At 44.7% G+C, this 13497-nt stretch overlaps 1 protein-coding gene across 1 annotated transcript in view; it reads left to right on the top strand.

Annotated features, from left to right (window-relative positions):
• MAP3K15 (mitogen-activated protein kinase kinase kinase 15) overlaps nucleotides 1–13497 on the top strand; it is a 156105-nt gene that overhangs the window by 73839 nt on the left and 68769 nt on the right. The window contains exon 7 of the mRNA XM_055376716.2: nucleotides 10112–10282. Within this exon, the coding sequence (XP_055232691.1) occupies nucleotides 10112–10282 (171 nt within the window). The remainder of the gene's footprint in view (nucleotides 1–10111; nucleotides 10283–13497) is intronic.

Genomic DNA, 13497 nt, shown 5'->3' with positions numbered 1-13497 from the left:
GGGGCCAAGGCAGGCGGATGGCTTGAGTTCAGGAGTTTGAGGCTAGCTTGGGCAACATGGCAAAACCCCGTCTTTACAAAAAAATACAAAAAAATTAACCAGGCATGGTGGCGCATGCCTGTATTCCCAGCTACTCGGGATGGCTTGAGCCCCGGAGTCGGAGGTTGCAGTGAGATCATGCCACTGCACTCCAGCCTGGACGACAGACCCAAACCCTGTCTCAAAGACCCAAAAAACAACCCATTTAAAGTGTACAAGTCGGTGGTTTTTTTAGCATATTCGGAGTTGTACAACCATCACTACGATCAGTTTTAGAATATTTTCATCATCCTCCCCCCACCACCAAAAGCCCATACCCATTACCAGTTACCCCCACTTCCCGGCTTCCCTCAATTCTTCCCCCCCTATTCCTAAGCAATCACTGATCCATTTTGGCAACCTGTTAATGGGTACCCCCTCTTCTTCTGCCTCACTCTCTAGCCTGAGGAAAACACTAGTCTCTTTTCTGTCTCTATGGCTTTGCCTGTTCTGGCCATTTCATATAAATGGAATCATACAATATGTGTTTTGTGCGTGTCTGGCTTCCTTAGCATACTGTCTTCAAGGTTCATCCATGTGGTAGCATGTGTCAGGACTTCATTCCTTTTTTTGGCTTAATATTCCATTGTACAGATAGGCCACACTTTATTAATTCATCAGTTGATGGGCATTTGAGTTGTTTGCACTTTTGACTATACTAGAGAGGGTTGTAGGAGCCTGCTCAGGAAGTGATGTTCATTACTTCTTTCCATGTTTCATCGGCCACAAGTCAGTCTCGTGTCCTAATCTCACTTCAAGGGAAGTTGGGACATGTGGTCTGGCTGAGTGCCCAGGAAAAAAAGAAATGGGGCTTGGTGATGCTGCTACAACTTGCAAATAAGGAGTAGAGTTTAACTGGATCTGTCAGCGTGGAGATTCCTGGTGACATGTCACAGAGCAGGACAGAGAGTTCAGGCAAGGCCACTCTTCAGCTCCTGCTGCCTTTGTGTGAATGGGAAAGCCAGCCTGGGAAATGCCCAGCCCCATCAGAGGGCCTGTCAGCCCACTGTAGAGCCTGGCCTTCACAGGTGGTGCTTTGCCATCCCAGGAGACTGGGAAAGGTTGGGATGATGGCAGCTAGGGTGGATGATTTCAAGGTGGTTGTGCCTGATACATAACTGGGTCCTATTTGTAGAGTAGAAAAACAACTATTCGGGTTTGTACGTTTATTTGGCTCTGAACGTTGTTCACACTAAGACACAGGTCGCTTCTAGTTGTTCCCTTCCATGTATGTAAATACGAGGCATCTGGCCAGAGCAGGGCACCTGCTTTCTTGTGATAGGTGTGTATTTGTCAGGGTCCAATCAGGAAACAAAGACCACTCTAAGTATTTAAAATAGAAGAAACTTAACGTAGGAAATTGGTTACACAGGTGATAGAAGAGCTGACAAACCAATCGGAAACGATGAGGCAGCCCTGAAGTTAGCATCAGCAGGAAGCTGCTGTCACCCCTTGGTTGGAGGGACCCAGGGAAGAGGTGATGTTACCAGAGCCCAGGTGCCAGGATCACCTGGAACAGTTGTGAGCCAGCCTGGTGGGAGCTGAGTCTAACAAAGAGATGTGGCTATTGCTGGAGTGGCCATGCACACCAAGAAAAAGTGGGAGAAACTGCGCTGGCTTCTTCCATCCCATCCTCCAGGGCCTCACCCTCTGCCCCCAGTGCCTCCCACCGGTTGCTGTCAGCTGAGCACAGCAGCCTAGAGGAGTCAGCTCCCCTGCAACACAAAGCAGGGCTGCAGAAAGGCCAAGAATGCATTTGAGGGCAGACCCCAGTGATTGCCCAAGTAGGACACTATCAGAATTACTGCTCAGTTTCTAGTATTTTTAAAGTCAGCTTTAATAAGGTATAACTTACATACCATAGGCCGGGCACTGTGACTCATGCCTGTAATCCTAGTACTTTGGCAGGCCGAGGTGGGAGGATCACTTGAGGCCAGGAGTTTGAGACCAGCCTGGACAACACAGTGAGACTCTGTCTATAAAATAAAAATGAAAAAATTATCTTGCCTTGGTGGTGTACGCCTATAGTCCCAGCTACTCAGGAGGCTGAGATGGGAGGATTGCTTGAGGCTGGGAGTTGAAGGCTGTGGTTGAGCTATGATCATGCCACAGTATTCCAACCTGGGTGACAGTGAGATCCTGTCTCAAAAAACCACCATACAATAAACTAAAATTTTAAGTGCACGATTTGATGAGTTTGGCCAAATAAACACACCCATGAAACTACCACCACAATCAAGATATAGAATATTATATCCCTGTGTTAGGCCGTTCTCATATTGCTGTAAAGAAATACCAGAGACTGGGTGATTTATAAAGAAAACAGGTTTAATTGGCTCACAGTTCTGCAGACTGTACAAGCATGGCATTGGTGTCTGCTCAGCTTCTGGGGAGGTCTCAGGCAGGTTTTATTCATGGCAGAAGGTGAAGGCGGAGCAGGCAGCTCATATGGTGAGAGGGAGAGTGAGGGCCGGTGGCACGACCTCTGCTCACTGCAACCTTCACCTTCTGGGTTTGAGCAATTCTCCTGCCTCAGACTCCCGACTGGCTAGGATTACAGGCACCTACCACCACACCTGGCTAATTTTTGTATTTTTGTAGAGACAGGGTTTCACCATGTTGGCCAGACTGGTCTCAAACTCCTGACCTCAAGTGATCTGCCCGTCTCGGCCTCCCAAAGTGCTGGGATTACAGGCATGAGCCACCGTGCCCGGACTCAGTGTGATTTTTACATTTGTTGGGGTTTTTATTGTCACTACAGGAGTGAAGACCTTTCACATTCTTCTACATCTTAATTGGAAGCAGAAGTCTCTTGTAAGGTTTTTGACAGGTGACCCAACACAAAGTTTATTCTAGAAAGGACACTGGTCTAATGAGACCTTTTGTGTGTTAAAGCTCAGGGCTGGCTTAGAAGGAGGATTTATTGGGATTCTATTTGTCTCTTGCCCTATGAATTTCCTCTTACAGACACACAGTATAGAAAAGAGGGCCAGGGAGACAGGATGGTTGATGGCAAGTCAGTGCTCTGGCACACCCATAGCTCATGGCAATGCTTTGAGGTAAGCAAAGTCAGACACTTCAGGTGAAGGACTGAGGCACAGAAGGGCTAAGTGCCCTCCTCAAAATTCAATTGGGTAATAAATGGTGTGAAAATAGCCAGGATCTAGCTCTGTATGATTCCCAATCCAGTGTTGTGTTTTTATTCTGTGCATTTTTTACATAAGTAATAGATGTGTTGGCTCATGCCTGCAGTCTCAGCACTTTGGGAGGCCGAGGCGAGAGGATCACTTTAGCCTAGGAGTTTGAGACCAGCCTGGGCCACATAGTGAGACCCCATCTCTACCAAATAAATAAATAAAAATAAAAGCTAGGTGTGGTCATGCGTGCCTGTATTCCCAGCACTCTGAGGCAGGAGTTTCGCTTGAGCCCAGGAGCTTGAGGCTACAGTGAGCCGTGATCACACCACTCAGTGCATTCCACTTGGGCAACAGAGCAAGACCCTGCCTCAAAAAAACAAAGGTAATAATAGATGAATATGTTTGTATATTATTGTGAAAAACTGAAAAACAATCAATTTAAAGCAGTTATCCCTCTGAACTCTAATCTCTTGTCCCGTCCATATTCCAGAAGTAACCTGTCTTGTCAGTTTGGTGTAATATCCTCGGAGACAATTTTCTATGTACTTTACATACTGTGAAAATATGTCATACTGCAGAGTTTTTAAACTATAGGACCACACAGGAGGTATACTGTTGTTTTTTTCACATAGTAATCGATGCTTAGAGATCTCTCCATGTCACTACAATAACTGCTCAGTTAGTCATTCATTTAACAGACACTTATTGATCACCTACTTTGTGCCAGATCCAGTTCTAAGCACAGTAGTTAACAAATGAGACCCAAAAAGTCTCCACCCTCTCGGAGCTTGCATTCTAAAATGGGGAGATAGAATTAAAAAAACCTAAATGTATTAAAACAGTTTAGGGTGATAGGGTGGCCAGTAAGTAGGGTGGGAAGATTGCAATTTTAAGTTGAGTGCTCAGAGAAGACCACACCTACTAGAAAGTGACATGGAGCAAAGATCAGAAAGAGGCAAGGGAACATACCATGTGATATGTGGGGGAAGATCATTTCAGGTAGAGGGATCAGCATGCGGAACAGCAAGGAAGCTTGTGTAGCTGGAGCATAGTAGGTGATCGGGGCACAGGAGTGGTAAGAGATGAGGTTGGAGAAATAACTAGGACCACATCTTGTAGATCCTTACAGGCCATTGGAAGAAAATTGGTGTTTGCTCTAAGATGGGAGCCACTGGTGAGTTTTGAGTAGAAGGATGACATGACCTGCCTTACAGCGTAGAGGATCACTATGACTTCTGTGTTGAGACTAGATAGTAGAGAGGTAAGTGTGGAAGCAGGAAATGACATGGCTTGGACCAGAGTGGTAAGGGTGGGCTTCATGAGGAGTGGGTCAATTTCAGATGTAGTTTGAAATAAAAGCCAGTGGAATCTCCTGGTCCAATAAATGGTGTTAGAGGAACCAAACATGACTGCAAAGTTTTTGGCCTGAGTAAGAGGAAGAATGGATTGGCCATTTAACAAGAAGGGGAAGACTGTAGAAGAACAGGTTTGATGGGACAATCAAGAGTTTGATTTGGGGCCAGCCATGGTGGCGCACACTTGTAATCCCAGCACTTGAGGAGGCCAAGGTGGGCAGATCAGTTGAGGCCAGGAGTTCAAGACCACCCTGGTCATCATGGCTAAACGCTGTTTCTACTAAAAATGCAAAAATTAGCTGGGCATGGTGGTGCACGCCTGTAATCCCAGCTACTTGGGAGGCTGAGGCATGAGAGTCGCTTCAGCCTGTGAGTTAGAGGTTGCAGTGAGCTGAGAATGCATCACACCATTCCAGCCTGGGTGACAGAGTTAAGACTCTGTCTCGGGGAAAAAAAAAGTTTGATTTGGGACACGTTAAGTTTGAGGTATCAACATGCAAATGAGTTGCTGAGAAGGCAGTTGGATATGTGAGTCTGGATTTTAGGGGAGAAGCCTAGGCTGGAGATAGAAATTTGGAAGTCATCAAAATATGGATGGTTTGAAAAGTCATGGCAATGGATGATCAAGGGATCTAGGGTATTTACCAAGAAAGATGAAATGTCCAAGGGTACTGCCAAGGGACACTCCAATGTGAAATGATCAGAGAGATGGACTAAAGTAGGAGAAAATCGGGCGAGTGTGGTGTCCTGCAAATCAGATGATAAAAGTAGTTCAAGGAGGAAGGAGTGCACGGTTGTCAAATGCACATGTATGTGAAATAGGACAAGGAGTGAGAAAGGAGCGGTGGATTTAGCAATGATGCCAACCCACTGACGCAGAAAGTCCAGCATGAGAAGCACTGATGTCTGGGTCTCCAGAGATCAGATTTAAGCTCCTAGGTGATTCAGTTTTTTTTCTTTTTTTCTTTTTCTTTTTTTTTTTTTTTGACATGGCGTTTCCCTCTTGTTGCCCAGACTGGAGGACAATGGTGCGATCTCGGTTCACTGCAACCTCCGCCTCCTGGGTTCAAGTGATTCTTCTATCTCAGCCTCCCGAGTAGCTGGGACGGCAGGCACCTGCCACCATGCCCTGCTAATTTTTGTATTTTTAGTGGAGACAGGGTTTCACCATGTTGGCCAGGCTGGTCTCGAACTCCTGACCACAGGTGATCTGCCCGCCTTGGCCTCCCAAAGTGCCGGGATTACAGGCATGAGCCACCACGCCCAGCCTCCCAGGTGATTCTAATATGCAGCCAAGATTCAGACCCACTGTCAAAGTTTCCTTCTCTTAATTGTGAAACGGCCTTAATTGCCAGAAACAGATGTTGCTGGCTGATTCAACATAGGAGTTTTTATCTGTAGGCTTGTTCTTGGATACCTTGGGCTCTGAAAATGATAAGCAGATCCAAAAGCTGATTATTAACCACTAAAGGGATTAGCTATTTAACACCTGTCTTAAAGTGACTTTTAAGCTGAAAATCTCTTTGCTTTTAATTTTTTCAAATGTTTGATTTTTGTTTTGTTTATACTCAAAAGACCTTTTGTTTTGAGTAACAAGGGTAAATTTCAAGTTAATGAGAAAATTCAAGGGAAATCTTGATGTAACTGGTCCAAAAAACTAAAATCCAAACAAACCTGAGCTCATATCAATAATTAGGCATTAGCTTGGGCAACATGGTGAAACCCCGTCTCTACAAAAACTACACAAATTAGCCAGGTGTGGTAGTACGTGCCTGTAGTCACAGCTACTTGGGAGGCTGGGGTGGGTGGATCGCTTGAGCCTGGGAGGTTGAGGCTGTAGTGATCCGAGATCGTACCACTGCACTCCAGCCTGGGTGACAAAGCCCTATCTCAAAGAGAGAGAGAAAAAAAAAAGTATTTAAGTGAGTTTATTGAGTTTAGTACATTGTTTTCAGAATCATGAATATTTCACACCTCGAAAGTTGGCTAATTACAGATGTAGAAATGTTGTGCCTCATTAAAGTTTCAATCTTTTTCATATTCTTGCCACAGACGTTAGAAATTATTTAAATGCTCTAGTAAATTTGAGTTGGTATCTGTTGGCTCTTAAAAATTAAAGAATATTATACAATGGCTGTGCAACAAGAGAGCCAGTTTGCAGGTTAGTTCAATTAGATTCTGTATGACAAAAAGAGGAAAGATAAAATATGTTAGAACAGGATCAAGGTAGAAAATGGAAAAAGTCCGAGTCAAAATACAGGCTTAATTATTACAGGTTTCCAGAAGGTCGCCAAGTGTCTAGATTAGCCCTTTCCAGCCCAGGTTGGGTTCCACAAGAGAATTAAGTCCTAATGCCCGCTGGCATCTATTGTATGAAGTGATTGAATTTCTCTTCTGCATCCAGAATGAGGCTGGCTACGTACCATCCTTGGGAGCACTGAAAAAATAGTCACTCAAATAATCAGATAATATTTTCCAGGGATTAATTCTGTCATGGAACCCCGGTTGAGAAAGTCTGGCCATTTTAGATACTAATTTGACATCTTGGATGATGCAGTAGTTTTTGAGGTGCATGTCCTCAGGAAAGAAAACATAAAAGAGCCTATTGTGGCCGGGCGCAGTGGCTCACGCCTGTAATCCCAGCACTTTGGGAGGCTGAGGTGGGTGGATCACCTGAGATCATGAGTTCGAGACCAGCCTGGCCAACATGGTTAAACCCCATTTCTCCTTAAAAAAAAAAAAAAAAAAAAAAATTCAAAAATTAGCTGGGTGTGGTCATGCACACCTGTAATCCCAGCTACTTGGGAGGCTGAGGTGGAAGAATCGCTTGAACCTGAGAGGCAGAGTTGCAGTGAGCTGAGATTGTGCCACCACACTCCAGGCCGGGTGACAGAGTGAGACTCCATCTCAAAAAAAAAAAAAAAACCTATTACCAAGAAATTAAAAAGAATAATTTATTCACTTATTAGAATGGTTATTAATAAAATATACCCAGGACCACCTTGTATAAATCCCAGCAATGATTTTCTGAACATTTTAATATGTATCCTTACAGAATTTTGTCTATGTACATAAACATGTGAATAGTGTTTATTTCAAAGAATGGGGTCATGCTTTTCATTTAGTTCAGGTTTTTTCCATGAGATGTTACTGTTACGGATGTTCCTCTGGGTAATTACACGTGGATCTGTCCCTTTATAATGATTACGTTATTCTGTAGTCTGGTTGTTGCAAAATATATTTTGCTGTTCTTCCGTTAATGGACATCTGAGTCATCTCCAGTTCATTACTATTACAAGCAGTGCCATAACAAACATCTTTGTTCAAAAAATTCTTGAAAAAAGATGTACATATTACAGATTCTAGAAGTGGAATCGTTGGGTCAGGATGGGTACCTGTTTTGTTTTTGTTTTTGTTTTTATTATGTAAAATCACAAATATATTTAAAAGCAGGGAATAGTGTAATTATCTTAGGCAGGGTTTTCCAGAGGAACAAACCAATAGGATGTATAGAGATCTAGAGGAAGAGATGGATTATGAGAATTGTCTCAGGTGATTCTAGAGGCTGGCAAGTCCCATGCAAGCTGGAGAACCAGGAATGCTTGTGGTGTGATTTGGTCTGAGTCCGAAGGCCTGAGAACCAGGGATGCTGTTGGGGTAAGTCCTGAAGCCTGAAGGTCCAAGATCCAGGAACTCTGATGTCTAAGGGCAGGAGATGATGAACTTCCCAGTTCAAAAAAAGAAAATTCACTCTTCCTTGGCCTTTTTGTTCTCTTGGTACCCTCAGTGGATTGCGTGATGCCACCTGAATTGGTGAGGGTGGTCTTCTTTACTCAGACTCTTGATTCAGATGCTAATCTTATCCAGAAACACCCTCATAGACATACCCAGAAATAACGTTTTACTAGCTTTCTGGCCTTCCTTAGCCCAGTCAAGCTGACACATAAAATTAACCATCACAATAATAAACCCCCATCTACCCCATATCCACTTTGATAATTATCACTGCATGGCCAATTTTGTTCCCCTTTGCCCCCACCCACTCCTTTATACCCCAATGCTGGATTTATTACAAAGCAAAGACATACCATTTTATCCCCAGATATTTAAGTGTGTATCTTTAAAAGCTAAGGACACTTGGCTGGGCACGGTGTCTCACGCCTGTAATCCCAGAACTTTGGGAGGCCAAGGCGGGTGGATCACCTGAAGTCAGGAGTTCAAGACTAGCCTGGCCAACATGGTGAAACCTCTATTAACATTACAAAAATTAGTTGGGCGTGGTGGCGCATGCCTATAATCCCAGCTACGTTGGAAGGCTGAGGCACAAGAATTGCTTGAACTCGGGAGGTGGAGGTTGCAATGAGTTGAGATCATGCCACTGCACTCCAGCCTGGGCGACAGAGCGAGACTGTCTCAAAAAAAAAAAAAAAAAAAAAAAAAAAAAGGTTAAGGACACTTAAAAAACTTAGTCATGATTACATTATCATACCTAAAAATGAACAGTTTTTAGGTTTTATATTATACCTAAAAATTAACAATTTTTCTCTGTCAGTGCTCAAATTTTCCCAATTGTCTTTCCTTTTCTTTTCTTTTTTTTTTTGTTGAGACAGAGTCTCACTCTGTCACCCAGGCTGGAGTGCAGTGGCACAATCTCGGCTCACTGCCACCTGTGCCTCCTGGGTTCAAGTGATTCTCCTGCCTCAGCCTCCCAAGTAGCTGGGACTACAGGTGCCTGCCACCACACCTGGCTAATTTTTGTAGAGGCAGGGTTTCACCATGTTAGCCAGGCTGGTCTCAAATTCCTGACCTTAAGTGATCCACCCGCCTTGGCCTCCCAAAGTGCTGGGATTACAGGTGTGAGCCACTGTACCCAGCCTCATATGTTTTATAGTGGATTTGTTTGAATCACAATCCAGACTATGTATGTTGCATTTAGTTGATATGACTCTTAAGTCTTTTTTATTATATAGGTTTCCCCTTCACTTATTTTTTCATTTCCTTATGATTTACTTGTTGAGATAGAATCAAGTAGGGACTGAGTGTAATTGTATAAGGTTTACTGGTGTGGATCTTAAGCAGTGGCTACATTGGAAAATGAAAACTATTATTTAGAAATAATTTTTCTGTTAAAGTACAGCATCCTTGCACCTGTCTTTCAGCATGATGAATGCGTATATATATTTCACTGTCTTTAAAAAAAAAAAAAAAAGCAGGGTCTCACTCTGTCGCCCAGACTGGAGTACAGTGGCATGATCTTGGTTCACTGCAACCTCTGCCTCCCAGTTTCAAGTGATTCTCCTGCCTCAGCCTCCCAAGTAGCTGGGATTACAGGCGTGGGCCACTACCACCCGGCTACTTGTATTTTTAGTAGAGACAGGTTTTCACCATGTTGGCCAGGCTGATGTCGAACTCCTGACCTCAAATGATCCACCCGCTTCGGCCTCCCAAAGTGCTGGGATTACAGGTGTGAGCCACTGCACCTGGCCTCTACTCCATTGTCTTGATTCATTCATTTGTGACCTTATAACATCTATCTTTCAGGAGAAACAGCACAGGTGACCGTGAGAAGGCTCTGCAGATCATGCTCCAGGTTCTGCAGAGCTGTGATCACCCGGGCCCCGACATGTTCTGCCTGTGTGGGAGGATCTACAAGGACATCTTCTTGGATTCAGACTGCAAAGATGACACCAGCCGCGACAGCGCCATTGAGTGGTAAACCCTCAGCCCGAGTTATCAGCACTTGCATCTCTTCAAGGAACAGAATCGCATAGGCTAAGGATGTGCATCTCTTCCTTATGTATATGTCTGTCTGTTGGCAGGGAGCAAACATTTGTAGTAAATGTGGTCTGGGAATTTTCAGATTCCCTTTTTGAGAGAAAACCATGAGAAACAGGGTTTTCTACTGGTCACACTGTTCCCACAGGTACACTTGTTTATGGGCCAAGAAGGAGGCTCAGCACACTCCTTCCGAGCTCCCACTTCCAGAGCCTTGTCCACCACCACCAGGGCATCATCTTCCCAGTGATCTGTTCATTCATTCACTTATTCATTCATTTATTTAACAATGTTCAGTGATGGCTTACTGTGTGCCAGAAACTTTTCTAGGTGGTGGGGATACAGACACAACGGACATGAATCCTGCCCTTGGGGGCCTTGCATTGCTGGTGAGGGAAGTTAAAGAAAGTGACACATGTAGGATGTCATCTGAGGGCTATGGGGAAAGGTTAAGCAGGGAAGGGGATAAAAGAGGGCTCGGAGGGGTGGTCTGCAATTTTAAATAGGGTAGTCAGTGAAGGTGCCTAAAGATAGAAAAGTGATAAGGGAGTGAACTTCACAGATAACTGGAGAAAGTGTTCTTGGTGGAGGAAACAGCAAGGGCAGAAACTCTGAGGATGAAGCATGGCAGGCACACTCCAGGATGGTCAGCACTAAGCAAGGGGTGAGTGGAGAGCAACATGAAACAGGAAGGGGGTAAGACCTTCTTGCTCTGAGTGAGAAGGAACATCAAATGGAGGGTTTGAACAGAGGAGTGACAAGATTGGACATGCATTTTAACAAGAGTACTCACCGTTATGCAAAGAATGTATTTTAGGGAGTGTAGCAGCTATCACTTGCTACATAACAACCCCAAAACTTAGCAGCTTCGAACAGCAATGATTATGATTTTTCATGATTCTGTGGCTTTGCCAGGCACTCTTCTGCTGGCTTCACCTGGGCTGGCTTCTAAAACTGAAGTCAGCTGTAAGGTCAGGTGTGGCTGGAAGATCCAAATGACCCCGTACACATTTGGCAGCTGGTGTTGGCTGCTGATGTTGTGCCTTAGCTCTCCACCATGTGGTTCTAATCCTGGTAGACCAGCTTTCTTACCTGGTATGCAGAACTCTAAGAGAGTGAACAAGGGAGCAGCAAAGCCTCTAGAGGCTTAGGTTTGGGAACTCACACGTGGTTACTTCTGCCACATGCTATTGGTCAAAGCAAATCACATGGTCCGCCCACATTCAAAAGGGTGGAGGAATGTGCTCCACCTCTGGCTAGGAGGAATAGCAAAGTTGCATTGCAAAGGTGCATGCATATTGCGATGGGAGGAATTTGTGGCCATTAAACAGTCTATCACAGGGACAAGGACAGAAGCAGGGAACAGGAGAATATAGCAGTAATTCAGGGGAGAGCTGGTGGTGGCTTGAGCCAGGGTGGTGGGGACAAAAATGTTGAGAAAGTTGGATGCAGGATATATTCCGAAGGTGGAACCAACAGGCCCACATCATTCATTTCCATCATAAGAGCTCTTCACATTGCTGTTCTGCTTTCATTCAATTCTAACTGCTTCCTCTCTCTCTCTCTCTCTCTTCCTTTCATACACACAGGAGGCTCTGTCCTCCCCACCTTCTCTCCATCCGCACTTACTTCTCTGACAATCCCAGCCACTCTCACACCTAGGGACCCTTAGCTGGAGCTCTCCAACCCAACATCCTAAGTGATGGCCTTACACCTCCCCCCTTTGTCCACCTGTTCTACCTCAAGATGATGTTGGTATTTCAGACTCAACATTTTGAAGGCTGAAGTCATTTACTCTTCTCCACAAGGTATGGCTTCCAATGTCTTACTTTCTTACTACTATTCTCTACCCTCCTAGGTCTAAACTTGCGGTCAGTGTTGGATTCATTTTACTCACTTATCTCCCCGTCCAGTCAGGCCCCATTTGCAGCCCTTCTGCAAGCCTTCTTTCACTGCTTGCCAGTCCTTTCCCATCACCACTGCCCCCAGTCACTGCCATTTTTTTTTTAACTTTCTTGCCAGGAATGTTCTAACAGTACCCAAGTAGACTCCCTGCTTGCTGTCTGCTCAGTCTATCCTTCACAGATTTATAGCTTATTCTTCCTAAAGCTCAAGAACCCACCATGGCTCCCTGCTCCCTGCTATATAAAAATTCAGACTCTCAGATCACCATTCTAGGTGTCCTGAACACTTTCTCCAACCTACCTCTAGCCTTGTTTCCCACTACCTGGTGTGTGTCCAACTAAACTGTAGTTCCTAAGGAGTTTTCCAAACTCCTGTCTCTGTTCCTGTTTTCTATGCTGAGGGCTCCCTTTCCAAATCACTGCTGTTTCATTTCTCTTGCCCTTTTTTTTTTTCTTTTTTTGAGACTGAGTCTCACTCTGTCACCCAGGCTGGAGTGCAGTGGTGTGATCTCGGCTCACTGCAAACTCCACCTCCCTGGTTCAAGCAATTCCCCTGCCTCAGCCTCCTGAATAGCTGGGATTACAGGCACATGCCACCATGCCCGGCTAATTTTTTTGTATTTTTAATAGAGATGGGGTTTCACCGTGTTGGCCAGACTGGTCTCAAATTCCTGACCTCAGGCAATCCACCTACCTCGACCTCTCAAAGTGCTGGTATTACAGGCGTGAGCCACCACACCCGGCCTCATTTCTCTTTATTTTTATGCCATATCTCAAGTATCTAGGTGAAGTGGCCCTATATGTCTTCTGTGAGTTCCTCCAGACTTGAATTTGTGTGATTTTAAGATACCATATTCTTGCTTCCATTGTCACTAATTATGTGTAGATCTTATTCCCTTCCACCATAGTGTAAGTCCTTGGAACATAATGACCTCATTTTCTTTTTTTAAATTTCCAGTAGTTCCTAATGCACCGTGTGGTGGAGAGGAGTCACTCAGGGTATCGAAGGGAAGTTAATGTTTGGTAAAGGCAAAACAGAAAACTGTGTTCCCAGTATGGTGGTGGGGAATTCAGTCCCCAGGTCAGAAAATCACTGCCTTTGGTTCCTTCAAGAAAGTCCTAGGAGTTTTTCTCCAGCGGCTTCAGAAGGTGGTGGCGGTAGGTGCAGAAGCAAATGAAGCTTCGTCTTCTGCTCAGGGCGTGGTGGCTGTGGATAAGATCTATCTTGGATATAATCTAACCCACACT

The sequence above is a fragment of the Gorilla gorilla genome, chromosome X (assembly GCF_029281585.2).
Source record: "Gorilla gorilla gorilla isolate KB3781 chromosome X, NHGRI_mGorGor1-v2.1_pri, whole genome shotgun sequence".
Classification (NCBI taxonomy): Eukaryota; Metazoa; Chordata; class Mammalia; order Primates; family Hominidae; genus Gorilla; species Gorilla gorilla.
This window is presented reverse-complemented; position numbering and strand designations above follow the sequence as displayed.